General features: G+C 41.2%; 1 protein-coding gene across 1 annotated transcript; it reads left to right on the forward strand.

Annotated features, from left to right (window-relative positions):
* Positions 1–130: 130 nt before the first annotated feature.
* Positions 131–20,852, forward strand: LOC106957479 (SNF-related serine/threonine-protein kinase-like). Its single transcript, XM_015048848.1, has 8 exons — positions 131–446; positions 5,189–5,530; positions 5,678–5,896; positions 7,840–8,086; positions 15,514–15,655; positions 17,085–17,297; positions 17,544–17,678; positions 18,989–20,852. The coding sequence occupies exons 2-8, from the start codon at positions 5,408–5,410 to the stop codon at positions 20,325–20,327; spliced, it is 2,418 nt and encodes an 805-aa protein (XP_014904334.1). The 5' UTR covers positions 131–446; positions 5,189–5,407; the 3' UTR covers positions 20,328–20,852.
* Positions 20,853–21,286: the final 434 nt, after the last annotated feature.

The following is a 21,286-nucleotide window of genomic DNA, read 5'->3' on the forward strand; positions in this document are numbered from 1 at the left end:
TTATTATTATTATTATTATTATTATTATTATTATTATTATTATTATTATTATCATTATCATTTCTGACAGCTAAATGAAATCAAATCATCCACAGCAGCAGTCTGAGTCCTTTTATTTTGAAAGGCCGGAGCTCCGCATCATCCTGCTACCTGTGTTTACTTGGCGCAGCTAATAGCGCCAGAGCGAAAGGGAAACAGAGGGCTTGAGTTGACAGTGTGATAGATTAACTCTGGACTGTTTGGGAGCGACCTTCCGCCGGTTCTCTCAGTGTAAGCAGCAGCAGTGTATTGAACTGAGCGGTGACGGATATCAACCTGGTTAGAAAAAAAAAAGAAGAAGAAGAAGAAGAAGAAGAAGAAAAATACCCGTCCGGGAGCCGCGCACAATCCCGCAGCATTGAAATGGACCAGATAGGACGCCTGGCGTTGCCTCGGATTCCTCTGTGGTAAGTCGGGCTGGTTCTTGGTGGGAGAATGCACGCAGGGTAGAATCCGGGGTGTTTGTTGTAAAGTTGGTTTGTGGTTGTGATGGATTGTGTGTGTTTGTTTAATGCATCATGTTGCAGCGCTGGCCGATGTGCCGTTTGGCGCAGGCTGCTGCTGCTGCTGCTCTCTGCTCTGTCATGTTGTTGTGGATGCAGCCAGCAGGCGCGTTGACAGCAGCAGATTTCATCTGCAACCACAAACTCTACATTAAATGTATAAGTCTGGACACTGACCTAGTCTGGATGCACAGTGTTATAGATAAATCACAGACATGATGCTCTGTCTGTGCTGAGGGAGCTTTACTACAGCCTTGCATGTAGAATGAGGACAACATTGTTCAGGCAATGCTTGTATTAAATTAATATGTAGGTCATCACACACAATTATTTAAGGTTGTATTGAAACGTGGCACACTAAATCGATTTTTCCCCTCATGAAGACATCATATACCACATATATCATACTGTAAAATATCATGATGCAACATTCAGTGACATTAAGAAATCTGTAAAATATTGAGCAGCACTTAAACCAAGCTAAAAATGTTCTGGTTAAAACCAACCTTCCATTATAATAATTAAACATATCGATTACTTCGTATATAATGTTAAAAACAATTTCTTGTTGATTTGATTCTCCAGAATGTTCTATCTTTTAACGATTTTACAACCCGATATATTAGCTGGTTAATTAGCAAATTCGAAATTGGCGTCTTAACAGGTGCCTGTCTCAAAATGGAGTTACTTTAAGAAGACGGATGTTACCACCCCAATGCTGTTCATGTGTTTCAGATGAAATAAGTCAAATTAGTCGTCTTCGTTTAGAGTAGATTTCTTCTTTTCTCCAGCTGACAGGCAATGTGCAGCAGCCTGTAGGGGATGTGCAACTCTGCACTACTTTTTGCTCCAAACCACTCTCTTTGGTAAAAACAGGATTCCAAACTGCATAGCACGAGGAATAGTTATCGTTTTGGAAGAGTGTAACTTTTTAAAACCTCAATAAGCTGAAGCTTGTAAAAAAAAAAAAAAATCAAGGAAAGGAATTTGTAAGATTCGATGGAACAGATTCAAAAGCGTGGCGATTCCACACAAGCATTTGTACGCACCAGGTTGCAACATGCTTCTAGAGAAAACGAGGCCGCATTTTATCGTACGTTAAATTCCCCCCCGGGGTTTTTTCCAACTGCCACCTGGAGAGTGCCGCCATGTTTTCCTTCCGAGGTTTGACTGTTCACTAGGTTTATCATGGACTGAGCAGACAAAAGAAGCAATACAAAAGAAATGAGTGCAACTGACATCTCAACTTTTGCTTCTTCATTTTTTTTGTCAACCACCTCTAGGTCTGTCACGTTAACAAAATTTGATGGATGACAAATTGTCCCAGAAGTTATTGCGATAAACGATAATATTGTTGCTTTGAGACCATTTTCAAATATTATAAATCTGTTGGCGTAATAATGGAAGAACACACTCTTAAGATCAATAACCTTTACTTTCTAATGATCATTTAGCTATTTATCCAAAATAAATGACCAAAACATCAGAAACAACAAATAAAATGAATTATAACATCTCTGTAAACAAAATTGTCCTTCAAAAATGGCCTAGTTGAGACCAAAACACCAGACTGAAGACCAATTTTGGTAGAAAAGAGAAAAACAATAAATCCAGCAAATGGAAATTATGGAGCTATTTTTAATTTATCATGCAATCAATTGATTTATTGCTTATTGCAAGAGGCCTAATCACCTCTCATTCCTCAAGTCTTGCTGCCCTGGATGAAGAGCCATATCGTCCACATCAAAATCAACCACCATGTTTGACAACATAATTTGTGCATAAAATATCTAAGCTATAAAGGGCTATGTCTCATTAAAAGGAGTTTAATTCATAGGAAGGGTAAATTCTTTAGGTTCACATCCAGGTATTTATCTGTTGCTAAAACTGATCCATATTTCAGTTTTTCCTTGGTTATTCTGAAGCAACATATCTGGGATATTTCTTCACCTGGGTGTCAAAGTTTCTGCTTATCTGCCTAACTAATCAACAGTCAGATCACGCTCTTATCTGGGATTCATTGGAAGCTGTGGGAACAGTGCAGCTATTAAAACAGGTCTTTGACCTCAGATGTAGATATGTGTATCTCCCTGAACACACACATACACACACACAACTTACACACAGCTTACTTTGTAAATCAATACACCACCGGCTAACTCCAACGTGTTATGCAACCAACACTGAGGTCTGTGAATAGACGTGTCACAAAAGCCTAGCAGAGGGTGCGTAATTAACAATTCCTAACCTCATTCTTAGTTTGCAGATTTGTCAATCGGTTGCTCTGAGCCAATCAAGTGATTAAACACTCCTCGTTTAGGCCAATAAGGAGTCTGGATTTAGACCGGCAGATCAGCCATTTGCGAATACTTAGCGGGTTTGACTGAGGCCATCTCGGCCGCCGAGCGCCGCGCCGCAGCAAGCATTGATCTCACCTGGCCTGGCCCATCATCAGCACTCTGAGTGTGTGTTTGTGTGTGTGTGTTTTGTCCTTTCATCGCCTCGTTACTGGAAAAATCAACACGCTTTTGATTGGCCGTTTCGAAGAGAGAGAGAGAGAGTATACAAGAGTTTTTTTTTTTTTTTTTTTTTATTTTTTTCTCAAAATGTGTTTGTCTGCATGATGTTTAGTTGGAAAATTGACAAACTCTTTTTCTCACAGTTACAGTTTTCCAGTTTTGGATCAGGCCAAATGCTTTCCGAGCCTTTTATAGCTTCCTTTGAGCAACCACAAGTTTCCATATAACCACAGATGGCAGATATTTCTTCATTACCACTAGTTATGCCCACAGGTGTGCTTCCTTGGCAACCTTTATTTAGTTTTATGTTGTCTTCTTCTCGGAGCCCGTCGACAAACGGGGCACGCCTCGGAAAACATCACCTCCCTGGAATGTTCCTCGCTGGTACATTTTGTGTTTCGTGCTGCAAGTTTTGATCTTGGCACGCAGGTGAATTCCTGGAAGTGGAATGGCATCCTTGCCTGCAGGGTTTTTCTTTTTTCTTTGTTTCACAATCAGAGTGATGAAGCCATATGCCGCACGACCGGAGAGCATGAATGATCCGAGCAAAAGGTTAGAAGTGAGCAAGACACGAAGCGTCTCAAAAGAGCACAGCGTCTGAGTCATTGCTGGGAGGAAATATGCATTCATGCAACTCAAAAAAAGAAAAACAGCTGATGAGACATGGAGATGATTGCTCATTTTAAAGGAGTATAACAAAGCAACAATTGGATTAAGTTTTAGACCTCTCACGATAACACATTTTGCAGGACGATAAGTTGTTCCTGAAGTTATCGCAATAAACGATAATATTGCTGTTTTGAGACTATTTTAAAGTAACATAATGGTAATGGCAAAATAATATTGCAAGAGCTCATTGTCAAAGATTAGTAAACTTTAAATTCTAATGAACATTTAATACTGGAGCTGGAAGACATTTTAAATATCCAAAATAAATAAACAAAACAACAAATAAAATTCATTTTTGAAGTCTTTGTAAATAAAATTGCCCTTTAAAATAAAAGGGCTGGTTGAGACCAAAGCACCAAACTGAGGACTTTTATCATCTAGTTTTTGGTAGAAAGAGAGAGAAAATAAGGGATAAATGATAAATCATGGCAATGGAAGTAATTGAGTTTAATTTATATTGCGATTAAAACGGTGTGAGTTGTTTTCCAGAAAAGTAGACTTTGATCAGAATTGTCTGTGTAAGTTGATGTCAATTCTAGTAAAACTGTTTTATTATTGCTAAGCACTTCATTATTTCAGCTTAGCTTTTTAGGTTGACAATCTAACAATCTATGTTTGTATGTACATCCGCTTATCAATACAAACATTTTTCACCAACTGGTACATTTGAGGCATTTATAGTTTTGGTTTCCTTCCACAACTTGACCACTAGATATCACTTTCCTTTAGATAACTGCTTGTGTTTTGGTTTTCCAGTTCATGTCATTTATTCAATCAAGAAATTAAACTTCAAATGAATGTATCTGGCGTTTTCAAGTTGATATATGTTATGATTTTACACAACGTTTTAATGGGCCTTCATGGTTTTGACCACCAGTTTTTGAAGACTTTACCTCAAGCCAAAAAAAAAAAAGCCTGCTTTATCATAGTTTTATTTTTATTATTTAGCATAAATAACAGGTGATATTTATGGGAAAATATGGTTGTTTGGATTCTGGTTTAAATTGACCAAACCATGTCACTGAACCCAGGACCTGGTTTGGTAACCATAGCGATAGATGCATATTACCAAAAACTAAGAAATGTTTCCTCAGGTATTAGAGAGTCAGTGTTTATTTATTATCACTCTTGAATGAAACTTTACTGTAAAAATACCTAACATGTCAAAAAGCCATTGATAGTACAGAGTCATCTGCATATTTGGTGAACTTAAGCTGAGGTTAAGTATATATTTTTATCTAACGTTTATTTTTAAATGCACATTTTTATTTCTATGTGTGGGTCAAGGAAGTAAAACTTTTATAGTTTTAAAGAATAAAAGGTCAGACTTCATTTTTTAACAGATTAGCTACAGCTGTAGACTTCTGTACTTTGAGTGAAAAATTACTCATCACTTATTGTCACATTTGGGGTAGTAGTAGTTTTAATATTTTTCCTTTTTACTTTCCTCACCCTCAGATCACCACTTGATGGGACTGAGTTAAGCCGAGTGCCGGCCTGAATATTTAGCGCAACAGCGGAGATCCCAGCCAATCGCTAGGCTCTGTACAACTACCTCAAGACACGGGAACAAAATAAAAGCTCCCAAAACAACTTTATCTAACTTCAACCGACTCAGGAGAAATGGAGAAGTGACAGCTGAAGAGCAGCAGGCAACAAAAGGCTGATCCTTCAGACATGTCAGGGCTGAAGCGCCATCATGACGGGAAGATCGCCGGGCTGTACGATCTCGATAAGACGCTGGGCCGGGGACACTTCGCAGTGGTCAAGTTGGCACGACACGTATTCACCGGAGAGAAGGTACACTTGTACATGAAGCACATAAAGGTGTATCGCTGCAGCTGCAAATCCATTACAAATTAGTGCAAATATATGTGTCGAAAAAACACAATTTCCCAATTGTAAAAGTAGTTTGTTTCTTGACTTCTCCCTCTGACTCTCCTCCAGGTTGCAGTGAAAGTCATAGACAAAACCAAGCTGGACCCGGTGGCGCGGGGCCACCTTTTCCAGGAGGTCAGATGCATGAAAATGGTCCAGCACCCCAACGTGGTGCGCCTTTACGAGGTCATCGACACGGCCACCAAGCTCTACCTCATTTTGGAGCTGGGCGACGGGGGAGACATGTACGACTGCATCATGAAGCACGATGGAGGCCTCAGTGAAGAGGTGAGAGGGGTGGAGAAGACGGACGGCGTTGGACTGTGTGGTTACCAAGAGCTCGTCAACCTATTAACCAGAAATGCATCGTTTGTCTTCCATGTCATCGTCTGACCTTGGACTCGCCTCAAGAGAATTAAGAGAGATAAAAAAGTTCAAAATTAATACTCATTATCTTGGGACAGGAGGAAAATCTGCAAATGGGAATTTGGATGGATTAAAATCCCGTGTTTTGAAGTGAGAACAAAGTTTTTGGTTGAAGGCAGTGCAACAAAGTTCAATGTTTGTCTGGGGCTCATGAATGCATTGTGCAGACAGATCCTTTGAAGTTCATTAGTTTAAGACCCCCAGGGGTAAGTCTGTGGCATTTAGCATAGCAGCACTGCAAGTCAGGGCACAGAAAGGGACGAGTTGTTCAGTTTCAATAGACTTTAGTTGAACCGTTTCTTCTTATTTAGGTATCCAGTGTCTTGAATCTACTTTGAAATCATTTGCTTTCCTTGGCATATGAGAACAGGGTTAGAATTTAAAAAGTACATTGTATTGTTTCTTTGAGTCTGGAGTTAAATGAATTGGGTTCTAAAAATGTATATTGTGCCGGTTATAAGTTTTTAGTTGATATTATTGCTGAAGCAACATGTTTTAGCTTCTTCCTCTTTATGGGCAGCTAAGCCCACTTTCCTCTGACTGGCTAACTTCCAGAAGCCTGCTGCAGTGCTCCACAGAGCCCCATTAGCTGTGCTCCCATTACATTGTAGGTATATTGTACTCGGAGTCTGTGGCCATATAAAGAATTCCTTTACTAGCTGACATTAGCTTGGAATGAAGTTGGAAAAAAAATAGCTGTAAACCTAGTACTTAAAGCAGTGCTGACACTTTTATCTGGGGTGATGGAAACTTTCTTATTGCATAGAGTCACTTAAAACTCTATGCAATAAACTTTCCTCATGCTATCTTTGGACTGGGTTAGTTGTTTCTCACCTAGATGTTCTGCTATTTTAGCAAAGTAATAAGAACTATGACTTGTTTCTGCAGATAAGTCTACATTCTGATAGTTATCTCTATTATTAATTTGGAATAGCACACATTACTTCCAAAAGTACAATTACAATCTTCTTTTTTAGCTTCATGCTAAAATGTTTCTCTTGCTAACAGCTGTTGTCTTTTTGCTGATAGCTAGTTAGCAGGTTTCTCTGTTCTTACTGCTTGTTTTTCAGCAGGTTAACCAGCAAATGTTTCATATTTTAATGTCTGACATTATGTCACACTTGTGTTTTTCTCTGACATCAGTTATTTTACATGCATTTCTTTGTAACTTCTACCAAAGTTTCACCGTGTGCTAGCTTGATTCCCACCAAAATGTTGTAGCTATTTTAGCAACGTGAACAAAACAAATCTGGTTTCTAGAAGATCACATACAGAAAGTCGCTCACTTTAGCACGTAATCGTATGAAATTATGTTCTTGACCCTATGTTTTCCACTTTCAACAGCTTTTAAGAGATGTTAAACTTTCTTACTAATTAGCTGTTTATTGCTTAGATATAACTAGCTGCTTAGCATAGTTTATTTTCTTTAGTTTCTTACATGTTGTTTCTGAGCAAAAAATACTAAAAAAGAAATATTTTGCATTAGCTTCAAATAATGTTGGGGAAAATGTTTAAACATCAAACTCAGACGTTCTGACGGGTATTTGGCTGAGATAAATGTAATTAATTTAATTATTTAAACGCTTTGTAAAATGACAACCTTCATCTTTCAGCCACACCCTCATGTTGCATAGGTATAATGACTGTGACATACAGTGCACATGCTAACCATGCTAAACGGCTAATGGTAATTGTCTGTTTCTGCAGTTTATTTTAGGCGGTTGAAATGCCCGTCAGGTAAACTGAAAGGTGTCAATAAAACCAGATTTCTGACTGTTTCTCCCTCATCTCTCATCTTTTTCAAGGTGGCCAAGTGCTACTTCGCCCAAATCGTCCACGCCATCTCCTACTGCCACCGGCTCCACGTGGTTCACAGGGACCTGAAGCCTGAAAATGTTGTTTTCTTCGAGAAGCAGGGCGTCGTCAAGCTCACCGACTTCGGCTTCAGTAACCGTTTCCAGCCCGGAAAGACGCTGAACACGTCCTGCGGCTCGCTGGCTTACTCGGCCCCTGAGATACTGCTGGGGGACGAGTACGACGCTCCGGCAGTCGGTAAGTCCGCAGTGGGAAGGAGGCTAGCCTGATCCCAGCAGCCATTGGAATCAGTTGTTGCTGATGCTAAAAATAAATAAAGCGATGGTGTTTTGGCTAAAATGACCCAGAGTAATAGCGTTGATCACAGTGTTTGACCTTTTCCACTTTATGGATGGACTCTGCTGACTACTTTGGCCTCCTGGCAGCTTATCAGCCAGCTGATAAAAGAGACGGAGGTGTTCAATATCCAGAATGTGCAAGTTGCAGCTTAGAAAGCAGGTGATCAGCAACAATGCACTCTTACACCTGTGATCTATTTTTGTTTGTATTTTCCCTTAATTAACAGTATTGGCCCTTCTACCGATAACAATATATCTGCCTGATCGGGACAAAGCAGCTTTCCGTTCTTCTGCATGCACCTAAAGTAGCTTTGCCGTCTTTGTTTCCACCGCAAAGACGCATCTCTCCCAAAGATAGCAAGTATTTGGGTATCAAATGAAATCGTAACAAGAAACCAAATCAAAACGGCAGCATCACAGACCCCTCGCTACAAGGGGAGAGAAAGAGGTGCAAGGAACAAGAGGGAAGTAGACGGAGCGAGGAGAGGCATCAGCAGTTCTTGTGTCTGCCCAGAGGCCACTGCGTCAGAGCAAATGCAGGGGAAAGAAAAGGCGGCAGCAAGAGAGAAGCAGTTTCTGTTTTTCTGACTGAGTGGATTTGCTGTGGCTATTTCCATCTGTCTCTCTCTCTCTCTCCCCTTTTTGCCGAGCGTCTTCCATATTCCAAAAAGTAGAGTAATCATAGTGCTCTTTGGTTGGATGTGTGTGCTCTGTCTGAGGACTTGTTTGTGTATATTGTCAGTGCACGGATGTGTGTGAGCGTGTTCTGTGCTGTGGAGCAGCTGCATCGCCCCTGCGTTATTGTTCATTCGGCTGAGATGATGATGTTTTGATTGTTGGGATTATCCACCCAGCCGGCATGTAATATCGTTCCCCGCCGTAGCAGCGGGTAAAGCCTGATGCAGAGCAGTCTGGACGGAGGCCGGCGGTCCTGACATTTAAGGGGCTCCAGGTTACCTGTTTGGGGGTTACGAGCAACAACGCCGACAGATCCGCAGGACGCCGAGGTTCCTCTCAAGTCACGCCAAGTGGCACGGAGCCCAGTTTGCAGCAGAGATAAAGAGGCTGTTAACACTCGGGCTTTATCGAGCCGGGCTCCCTCGGAGGTTGTCGGTCGGCTAAGGAAGACCTTGAGAACACGAGATAATTCGACCAGGAGTTCATGTAACAGAGTGGTTAATAAGTCACAGCTGAAGATTCCAATAAAAAAGAAAAAATGCTACATGCACAAGAAATGACGCATGTAAAATAGTTGCCACCCTTTTGTAAAGATAATCTCCAACCTTCAGTTTCAGTGCATTTATTCAGTTGAGGGGAAAGAAATGCCACATTAAGAAATAATTGTTTTTCACTAACAAACTTGGAAAAAAATCTACGAAGCTCATTGCTAGAGAATTACAGCATAGCTTTGCTTTTTTTTCAGTTCTCCATAAGAACCACTAGACATGAGCTATTTAGGGTAGAAAATGGCTTACTCTGTCCTGCAATGAGGAACTTAGTTTGTTCAACTTTACTTAACCTCGCCATTGCTATCTGGCTTGATTCTCGTCTCCCTTCAGTGCTGCTTCTTAGATTTCTCCCATTGAGTTAGATTTCTCTGCTAGAATTTCAACCAGGCCGATCAGTGCGCAAAAGGAGGAGTTGTGAACGATGACGTAGAGTTTCTGCTCTGTTTTTGAATCGTTGTCTGCTTATGGTTGTAGTTAGCAGTAGAGGAAGTAAACAAAGCCATTCAGTCCATGTTGGCCACGCTTCTAAATATTGAGCAATTAATGTTTGAGCAAGGGGAATGTTTAAGACATTTTATTACTGGCAAAAATGGCTCTCCTCCCTTGGGGTTCTACAGAAGTCTTCATAGTAAGGCTGTTTACAGTGCATGTCATTTCCAGTAAACTTTATAGCATAGCTTCTTCACAGTTGCCCTGGCTTATTACATACGTCATGGCCAAATGTTAGCGACTGGCTAAAATCCAGTACGATTGTTTGAAACTTCCACAAAGTCCACGCCTCCATCAAGCAATTGTTCCTAAACATTCTAAGGTCCAGACCTTCTGTACGAAGCGAAGCGTAGAACAAGAGGCTAGTTTTTACCAGGTGAAGCTTTACTGGGACATTAAATGAAATTTTGCGATTTGGTTGATCTAGCAACAAACATTTCAGGTGGGTTTGACGTGATAACAACAGATTAATTTATGTAATTACCACTGTCAAGACCAGTTTAGAACCCATCATTTTCTTCTTTTCTAAATACTTTGAACTTTTGCTTAAACTGTGTGGTATCATAAAGTCTTTGAAATACCAGGAGGTTTGAAAATCTAAGTAAAATTCAGACATTTAAACAAAAAAAGAAAAAAAAAAGAAATATTTACATTCTGTTGAATTTATTGCCGGAAAAAAAAAATCAGCAATAATTCCCACTCATAAAAATCCGTTTAAAATCGTATTACTCTGATGCCCTACAGTTTAAAATTGTGTAAACACTTGGCGGGTTATTTTCTAGTTTATCTTCACCTTTCCTCCCCGGTTCTGCAGAGTCTTCCTTTTATTTTTCTGGTAGGATTTCACTCTCATACCTGCGCCAAAATAAATTATCTCTTAAAAAACCTCATAATGAGCAGAGCCCTCTGGTGCTCGCTGTTTTTTTTTTTTTTTAATTCTAAGATCTTTAAGGAAATTGGGACTGATGTGCTTTTAAACCCATCAGGAGGCAAATTTGGACTTGCTCCAATTAGTGGAACGAGCCAGGAGGGGAGCGGGGAAGAGGGGGTATGATGATGCATCAGGGACCCTGGTTATGATGTGACCACTTTTATTGACTCACGGTTACCTAGCAGGTACTGAAGGGCAGGGGCATTGTCCAATCTTTTTAACAAAACCTAATATTGGGGAACATTTGTTGTTTCTCGCCTCATCGATGAGGATTCTTTGTCGTCGTCATTACTTTTTCAAAAGCCTAAAATGTTGTGAATTTTGTGTCGCATCTGCTGATGGCCATGTTGCTGCTAGAGATGTTCTGTTTTATTATTAGGAGTGGAATCTATTCTATCGTCATTTTATTAATTAGTTTGTTTTTGTCTATGCTTATTTGCTTGATAATAATGCTATTATTTGAGAAGGATTGTGTCATTAATTGAGAGCATTTACAATTCAGTTTTTCTCAGAAAACCTCGAAGGCTGTCGGAGATTTGTATTTTTGTGTTTTTTTTGTCTTTTGGAGTGTATGATGTTGGACTGATAAGTGCTTTTTCTTCTCTGATGTTCTCCGCTGTGTGGGCTTTCTTTTTGTCTCCGATAAATGGGAAGTTAAATATAGCTCTGCTCCTCCTCTTCAAAAAAGCTCAAGCTGCTCTTAAAAATAATAACTTACCTAATAGCATTCCCGAAGAACACAAGCAAGGCGCATGCATCATTCAGAGTTGCGTCTGTGTATGAAATGGGGGTATTTTGTGTCATTATGTGTTGCATAATGCAGCCAGGCATATTTATTAGCGCTATTGGTAGAGATGGTTAAAAAAAAATAGAAATCCTAAAATAAAGTCAACTTTTATTGTGTAAGCATTAGCGCTATATTTTGCCGGTTTGTGTTTACCTGGCAGATGTATTTTCAGAGTACAACCAAAGGTCATGTAGTTCTTGCTCCACAGTGAGAGAACCATGCTTCAAGATAATGGAAAAAGGTTCATATCTGTTTAAGGCTCCTGATCTTTCAAAGAGATCAAGATGATAATCTTTTTTAGATGGGTATCTGTTAAAGATACCCATCTAATACTGCCGATTGTGATTTTTTGGCCAATCACAGTTTGCCGATCTTTTAAAAAGCTGAGCAAAACTCATCTTTTAAAAGAGCTCACTGTCTTCTGAATGTGTTTGCCTAATTAAAGTGTCCGACTGAATTGTTGCATAATAAGATTTGGCAAATTCAACAATGTGTCGGCATCCCCCCCCCCCCCTTTTTTTTCAGCTTCTTGGTTTGGCTCATTTTGATCCTATGAACCTGTTCCAATTATAGATGAAGGACAAAAAAGAGAGAAATATTCCTCAACATAGTACAGTTTTTCTTTTTCACGCCAAATAAATGTACTCTGAATATTTTTGATGTGTGATTTTTGCTACTGCAATAAAATCTAAATTGAACAGGAGGAGTTTTATAAATTATAATCAAGGGAGACAAATATATTTATTCCCCAATCAGCAGGACGAGGCTGAGTTTAGCTCATTTAGGCGCGGGGTTAAAAATATCAGCACACAAAGGACTGCTTATTGTTGTTTATTTCGAGAAGCAGTTATATAAAGAGCAATATTCTGGGCTGCAGAAAGGAACGTTCACTCTGAGAGCCGTCAACACGAAGCAGCCTTCAGTACGACGCTACAGTCTGTCAACCATCTGGTTTACAAATAAAGTTATCGAAAGGAAGTTCGAACGAACAGCTGACGTAAGTAATGAGGGAGCGCAGCTTGCCGTTGCTAGGCTACGCCGCTTACGGGTGGGGGGTAAAGAGGCGGCCGCAGCAGCTTTCGCTCCCTCCATCAGCAGAATGAGACGCCGCCGCCGCTCACTGTGAGGCAACACATTTTTACTCCGACAGATTGGATTCTCCGGCGTGTTCTGGCAAACTGGAGCGAAGCGGAGACACGCAAAGATAAATCACCGGGGGTCCGAGGATGATAAATCCACTAGGGCTCCTCCGCATTCAGACTGCTACGAGTTGCAAAAGCACACGTTTTGTCAAGGGGAATAACGGATGAATCAACCTCTCTTTTAAAAAAGAGAGCTGTCGCTTCTGTTGGGTTTTAATTTCCACCCTCAAGCACGTTTAATGAAAAAAGTGCATAGTTGTTTAGGAGGTTCTTTTGAAACGCACCATGGCAGCTTTTACAACATTCACAGTGAATTAAATGAATGGCCTCTGTCAGCCAGGGGCTGTCCTAGCCTGTTCGGCACCCTGGGCGAAAAACATTCAGCACCTCCCTTTTCTCCCTGCTTTTTCAACCAACCATGACACATCATTTCAATTTCCATACACTCTGAGAATTTCTGAAAAACATGAAAGTGTGACACAGTGCAGGCTTATGGGCTGTTTGACTGAAGCAGAGAATGAAACAAAAAATATATGTGAAATCTCTATGATATTGGTAAATATAATATCCACAATGGAAGGCCATGCAACACTTATTAGTTAATGGCTATTTAATACGACCCACGTTACATCATAAGATCATTGCCGTTAGTAATTCTAGTTTCACTTTCCTATGTTGTAGTTCAGTTTCAGACAAATTCAAATCTTAAAAAACTGTAATATTTTTTTGCAGAAAGTTAAATATGTCGTCCTCAGCTGCTAACCGCAAACAACGAAGCTCATGTCGCCCCCGAGACGAGAAGCCGCCCTGGGCCGCTGCCCGGTCTCTCAGTCTTTCTTGATTTCTTTTGAGCTCACATTGTTGCCACTTTAATGTCGTCTACATCTAATTCTTACAGCTGACGGGTGTAATTCTTAAACCTGGAGATCAATCCTTCACTGATCTTTACTGTGACACATTTAAATAATAAAAAAAAATAGACAAAAGTTAGTCAAACCATTATGTTTGATAAGAAGAACATCTGCGACCTAATTCACCTGAAAGTCTTTCACAGCAATCTGAATGTATCTGGGCAGGCTTTCAGCTAATAGCCATATAGATTTTTTTTTTTTTTTTTTTTATGTTTAAACAGTAACCTAAGAAGTAGCACTCTAGTTAATTAAAGCAGGAAGAAAAGAAACCCTCCCTCCTTAAATCAGTCGGATTTTGCTGAGAAGGGGCCGAAAAGTCACTGATTGTGCGCTTCTACAGGAGACGGCGTACGAGTGTGTGATATGTGTGTCAGTGGAGCATCCTGCTGACCGGAGCAGCAGCGACCGCCCTGAGCACAGAAAGCTGTGCTGCTTCTTCTTTTTTTTTTAAATAATCAAACTAAAAGAACTGTTCCATGAAATTAGCATTTGCATGAAGCTCTGAGGGATGAACACGTTAACCCACTTTCCTGTCGACTGTGTGTATGTATGTATGTATGTGTATGTGAGTGGATGTGTGTGCGTGTGCGTGTGTTGACATGCGAGCGCGCCGCTGGCTGCAGGCAGCCGTGCAGAGCCTCGTCTTCGCTTAGACGCATCCTGAGCTGGCACATATTTATGGAAATGGTTTCTGATCGAATGTGCTTCACACTCCACTTAAACCCAGGAAGGAGACAGCTCATATGTGTGTGTATATATATATATATATATATATATATATATATATATATATATATATATATATGCATGATGTGCACAGATGTTTTGTAGGGCAAGTGGAAAAAACAAAAGGCCACTTTGTTCAGCACATGGAACCGCCAGCAGTCTTAATAGTGTGAGATTTATGACACAGCTTGACCGTCATGTATATCTGCCTATTCCAAGTGGAGGATCTATCAGCAGGCCTATCGATTAGTGAGATTTATTTGCAAAACGCAACCAGCCACAAATCTAGCAACTTTTTTTTCCGGTGGCATTGGAGACTTTGTCGACATTAGCTTGATTCCATTGACCATACATTTGCACAACTTGACATTTAAAAAATAAATTTGCTTAATGGAAACATACCAATTAAAAAAAAAAAAGAAAAAAACTTGTTTTTCGCTAAAATATTACGTCAGAATGATGAGACTGTTTTTTTTTTTGGGGGGGAGGACGTATCGAAATCGGTTTATTTTGCAAAACTGCAATGGAAACGCTTTTGTCGCAAGTCACCAGTCACGTGATCAACAACCTCATGTTACTACTGCCGAAAACCACGAAGAAGAAGACAAACGGGAAGTAGTAGGATGATCACAGCGTGGCATGTTTAATGACTTATTGCGTGATCAAACTTATTCACATCTGATTTTAATTGTGTTTGTCATTTAATGGAAACACCGCAATTGTAAAATTTTGTTGTTTTTTGTCCCACATTAGAGGAATACAGACAAAGATTTGTGCACATTTGTAATGGAAACGCAGCTACTGTTGATCTTTTTTTTTTTGGCCAGAAAACTGCCATCTGTACACCCTTAATTTTAGATCATAGCCATATGTTTTCTGATGGAAATAAAAAACACAAACAATTTCAGAAGGGCACTTCTTTTGTTCAGAGGAAACCAGGTAGAAGCTCTAGCACCACCTAGTGTCTATGTGTGCGCATCTGTATCTTATCTAGGTCACTAACCAGTGAAAATATACATGCCTCACTTTGTGTTTTCTTCCTTTTAAAAATAACCCTTCTTGCTTCACCGTTGACAGTGTTCCCTCTCCGTGTGTGTGTGTGTTTGTGCAGATATCTGGAGTCTGGGGGTGATCCTCTTCATGCTGGTGTGTGGTCAGCCTCCCTTCCAGGAGGCCAACGACAGCGAGACCCTCACCATGATCATGGACTGTCGATACACGGTGCCTCCGCACATCTCCCCTGCCTGCAGAGAGTGAGTAATGCCCGGGCAACACAAACCCACACAGATGGACAGAGTACTCTGCAGGTGCTGCATATTTCATGTTTGGAGATGTGTGAAGAAGGAGAGCAGAGCAGAGGAGCGAAGGGTGTGGCCGTTCTTCGTTGTGTCCTGCTTTTTTTTTCCACCCAGCTGCTGCTGCTGCTGCAGCGAGCGAGCTGCTCCAGCAGGGATGCGGCGCTGCGTTAAGTGGAACTAATGCACCCGCTTTCAAATCGCCTCTTCTCTTGTTGTTTTTTTTCTTTCTTTCTTTGAGCCCAGTGAGGGTTTAATGTCGCATCCAGACAGAAAGAAAGAATTTCGAGCAGCCGTAGCCCGGAACGCGCATTGTGTTTGGCCTTGACTTTATTATTCTGTGTGGACGTTAACACAATGCTTCAAACGGTGGCACTTACCCTGGTTTCCCATGAGGCCTTGGGGGGGAGAAACAGGACTTCCTCCTGCTTGTGTGACTGAACAATTTAGCCATGGAATATCTGCTGGGGTGATGGTCGTATGAGTTCATGTTTTAAACCGGTTGAGCAGAAAACACAAATGTAAAAGAATGCTGGGATAACAGTAGTCTTAGCAATAACTTTTGACTTAAAATAATGTGTTTCAAAGGTTAGTGTATTTGTAAATTTGTTGTCTATATAAACTAGGGCTGTAGTGATACAATAATCTCACGATACGATACACGATATTCTGCTCACAATACGATATATATTGCAACAGTCCGCAAATGATACAATTCGATACACTTTTGCGATTTTCTGAAAGATTTTAGAGGGACAGAGTGATTTTGGTGACATGTTGTGACTGTTATAGACTTGGATTGAATTAATTTAACTGAAAACTGATTAAAAGCACCAACTACACAATACCTGCACCAACTACACAATACCTGGCTCTGGTTGGACATGGACACAGACTTAAAGTCGACAGCTGGACAAGATAAATCAAAGTGGTGAGAAAACATGTTTCTTTTAATTGAAACAGTACAAACTGTAGCTTACATGCATTTGTAAAGTAAATAAAGTGCACCAAGTACCCTGCTCTGAATAGTTTGATACCTTTTTAACCTTGGCACTTAACATCAGAATTCAGTGAATATTAATAAATATTGAATATTCTATCAGACGTATTATCTATCAATATTTATTGCGTGTCTATCGCAATATATATTGTTATTGATTTATTGACCAGCCTACTTTAATCTTATGGTGGATCTTTTTGTCAATGTTTGTCAGGGAATATGAAGCTTTATCAAAGTCAGAGAACACAGCAGATCGGTTCAGGGATAAAGTTGGGAAGAAGTTTCATAAGAAGCAAAGCCTCACCTAATCTGCCTTTTTAATTTTTTTAATTTGGAAATCATTGATTTAAACTCCATGATGCTAATCTCCACTGTGCCTCCCTCCAGCTTAATAGGCCACATGCTACAGAGAGACCCAAAGAAACGAGCAACGCTAGAGCAGATCGAGGGCCACGAATGGCTCCAAGGCGTCGACCCCTCCCCGGCCACCAAGCTGTCCACCCCCCTGGTGTCGTACCGCAGCCTATCGGAGGAGGAGCACGGCTCCATCATTCAGCGCATGGTGCTGGGGGGCATCGCCGACAGAGACGCCATAACCGAGTAGGTATCTCCCTCCGATCGAACCATAAACGTGCACACACACACACGTAGCAAAATAATTTCCACTAAAGCTTAATTGACTGTCATCAACTGTTTAAAATGCAACGAAGCAGCTAATTGTGAGTTTCTGCCATGTTGAATTCAATGACCTCTTGGGTTATGGTGGTTATTCAAAAAAACAAAGAAGAAGAAGAAGTTGATATGCAAGGGCAATTCTTGATTTAGTTTTTGTAACTACTGTCTCAGGGCTCTGGAGTCGAACCAATACAACCACATCACAGCTACCTACTTCCTGCTGGCAGAGAGGATGCTGAGGGACAGGCAGGAGAAAGAGCAGCACAGCCAGACAAGGTCCCCCAGCCCGAGCAAGGCCCAGTTCAGGTAAATATATACGTCCCACATCGTTATACACACACACACGTACACACACGCGCGCGCTTCCTGAAGCGGACAGGAAGCTGTCTCTGCAACGTCGCCTACGGTCAATCTCCAGAAAGTAAATCCGACAGAAGATGGAAAGGCAGAGCTGTTTGTTGAGCGGGGAATGAAGAGCAGACAGAAAAGAGCCGCAGCTCTGGAGAAACAGCGAAGAAGAAAAAGCAACACTGTTTATTCAGTTAGAGAGAAAGACATGGTGACCTTTAATCAGACATAGAAAAGATTTTAATTTAAATTATAATGAAATCAATTAATTTTTTATTAGAATTGATGTGTTTGTGAAATTAGCTGGGAAGCAGCTACTTAGCACAGTTTAGCATTATCATGGGTGCCGCACCTAATTCTCTGTGTTAAAGATTAGTATTTAAATAATATATTTAAAAAATATTATTGCTAAAAAATAAAAAAAAGCATAAAGCATCAGTCTGAAACTTTCCAATTTACATATGTATTCTTGAGTTTCTTTAAACTGCAAAGCAAAGGCTAAGAGCTAGTGCTGGAACAGTGATTTGGTATTTTCAAACATCAGCTATGTCAAATATAAAATATATTTTGTAAATATACATTTTTAAGCCATATTTATAAAAATGAATTCTGTTAGCCTATTAATGCTCTTAAAGAATGTGCTGGTGAAATAATGTCTATCTGAGAGCAAACTAAGCTCTAGCTAGCACAGCTTAGCATAAAGAGCTGCTGGTCTAGCACCATTTATTGAGGAATAGTTAAATGTAAACTATATAATAATAGTGAATAGGAACCTGTAGGCAGAAGCAGAAACTTTCTAGTTTGCCCATAAACCTCTCAGATAAACTACATAGGATGTAACTGTTAATTTTTATTAATATTATTAAACAATATGTTAGGAAAAGAAACCTTGTTATCTGAAAGAAGCTAACGGCTTGTTAGCATTCACTGGCTCAAGCCAGAAAATGGATTTGTTTGGCTACGTCAAAGGAATGGAAAAGGTTTGAATTTTCCTCTTAGGTTAAATTTGTTGTTTTGCTTGAGGTAAAATGATTCTGCGATTTTCTTGTTGTTTTTTAACTACTTTGAACAAGCACTTATATGATAGCTTTTTTGTATTGGTTCTGTCTTTTAGCTTTTAAATCTGGAACATATGTGTTTTTTTTGCTGGTATCTCTCATGCTTAGTTGACATTAGGTTTTAATCTCTCTAATTATTCATCTGAGATCAACGTAAATAACCTTTGATGTGTATTTTTCAGTAACATTATTGTGTGCAATCCTTTACAGGCAATCTTGGCCTACCAGAGTAGATGTTCACCAGGAAGTCAGTGACGGGATTGGAGGTCCTGCCATATCCCACCCCGGAGGGCCCCAGTCCCCCGCCCGCAGCGCTGAGAGCCTCCACAAAGGCCCAAGGCCTAAAACTGCACTGCTGGACCTCAGTCAGCGGCAGGAGATCCAGACGCCACCTTCCAGCCAACCGCAGCCTGCACGACAAAATCAGGAGAAAAGTTTGAGACCCCTAGGGAAGCCCCACTCCAACCCCCTCAGGCTGGGCTCCCTGGGGTCTGTGGGACCGTGCAAACCACGAAGTCCCAGTCTGTTCAGCGTCGAGGAGGATGAGGAAGAAGAAGGAGCAGAGGATAAATGCTTGCCCCCTTCTGCTCTACCTTCGCAAGTAGTGCTTCGCTCCAAAGTCTCCTGCTCCTCTTCCTCCATGTCTTCTTCTAGCAATCGTATGACTTCTCGAATGAGCGCTCCGGTTTTAAACCAGATCCACGAGGAAGACAAAGAAGACGACGAAGAGGAGGAAAGTACAGAATTACGTGGATTTGGTCCTCCTAAGCCAAGTCTTAGCCTCAATTTGAACTCTAGAATACCATCGCCATCGACGCTAATATCCTCTCCGAAGACGCCGACAAACGCCACTTTTACCCCCAGCTCAGAGACAAGTGACGAAGACACAGAGAGTCATTTTAAACCTCACGCATTGACTGTGGTGGATGATAGGGAAGACAGGAAAGGGGACAGAGAAAAAAGAGGGGCAGGACAGGGAAGTCCACCCAACTGTGCCAGTCCAGGTTCGGGGTCAGTACAGGGGAAGGGTACGGCCAAGGCAGCCAGTGGGCTGGTGGAGAGTCTAAAACTCATGAGTCTGTGTCTGAGCTCTCAGTTCCACAACCTGACGGGCGGAGGCGGGGGCGGCGGAGGAGGAGGAGGAGGCGGTGGAGTCGGTGGAGGCTCCGGCGGCGTCGGCGGCAGCGTCGGCGTCAGCAGCAGCGTCGGGGCCGACTCCCAAGAGCGCCCCATGTGGCGGATGTGCATGGGCGGCTCCACCGGCAGCCTGGACAAAGTGTCGCTGCTCGGCGGGCCGTCGCTGAAGGGGAACCTCTACCACCAGCCGCCACTGGGGGACGTGCTGGCGGACCCTCTGCTGGACGGACCCTGCTCGGGAACCCTGAGACTGGGGGAGCTGGACTTGGCCCGGGAGAACCACAGGAACATAAAGAACCGCGCGCTGCAGATGCCACTGACCGAGAAGACGCTGTCGGTCAACATTCACCGAGGCCCCAAGGAGGGTCTGCTCTGCACCCCGACCCCACACAGCTGCTGCCAGGTCATATAGCCCCACGCGGCCGTGTCAGTCACACTCCACCCCCTCTCCCGTTCAAATCACTTCTCTTCCTGCTTTTTATTCAGCTTACAACGACCGGTTGTCGTGAGTTCACACTGTTTTATTTTCGTTTATTTTTTCTTCGTTCTTGTTTGGTTTTGATTAACACCTAACGGTGGGTCGCTGGGAGGGAATCCAAACGCTAAAAATTGCACATTTGGAGACGTAAAAAGTCTCCACGGAGGTACATGAAGCACTTTCAGTAAAATTAAACAGAACACTAAGGGGACGTTTTGACTTGACGGTGTGTTTAATCTGAGTCTTTAAAAATAGAAGCAGATAGAGGAGGAGCTCGAAACCGCTCCGCTTCTTCACACTTCTTCTACTGTATGTGCACAATGTTCACACCTATCACTAAAATAAGCTGACAACTGAAAGCTGGCAAACTTTAGTATTGTGTTACATATCATGACTTGTGTTTTTTTTTTTTTTTTAATGTTTTTTTTAGACAATCTTTTATCGTAATGTTTGACGTCCGTTTTCATTTGAACGAGGGAAAAATACTGGGCGAAAACGGATAACGGCACTTAAGCATGATAGAGGCACATGATATATTTTTTAATCATTGTTAGATGTCTTATTTATCTTGAACATGGTCTGCAGAAAGAAAACGCACACTTTGGTTTTTGTGTTTTGTTGGTTTTTTGGGTTTTTTTTGCAGACTTTGTACATATGTGAATAGCTCGACAGTACTCCGTACCTGTAGTATTAATGGTAAAGTCGTATCGCAGTAGAGACCCGAATGCTAGATCCTTGTACACCATTATCCTGTCATTCCTACTGCATCGTCAAGAGCTGTTGTTTTTTTTAACCCCCCAAAAAAAAAAAAAAAAAAAAAGAACCTTAAGCGGAATTTAAACTTGGCAAAGGCAGCTCTGAAAACTCAAAAGCAGCCCTAGATCGCGTGAGGA

The sequence above is a fragment of the Poecilia latipinna genome, unplaced genomic scaffold (assembly GCF_001443285.1).
Source record: "Poecilia latipinna isolate Pla-1442-1.1 unplaced genomic scaffold, P_latipinna-1.0 Scaffold907, whole genome shotgun sequence".
Classification (NCBI taxonomy): Eukaryota; Metazoa; Chordata; class Actinopteri; order Cyprinodontiformes; family Poeciliidae; genus Poecilia; species Poecilia latipinna.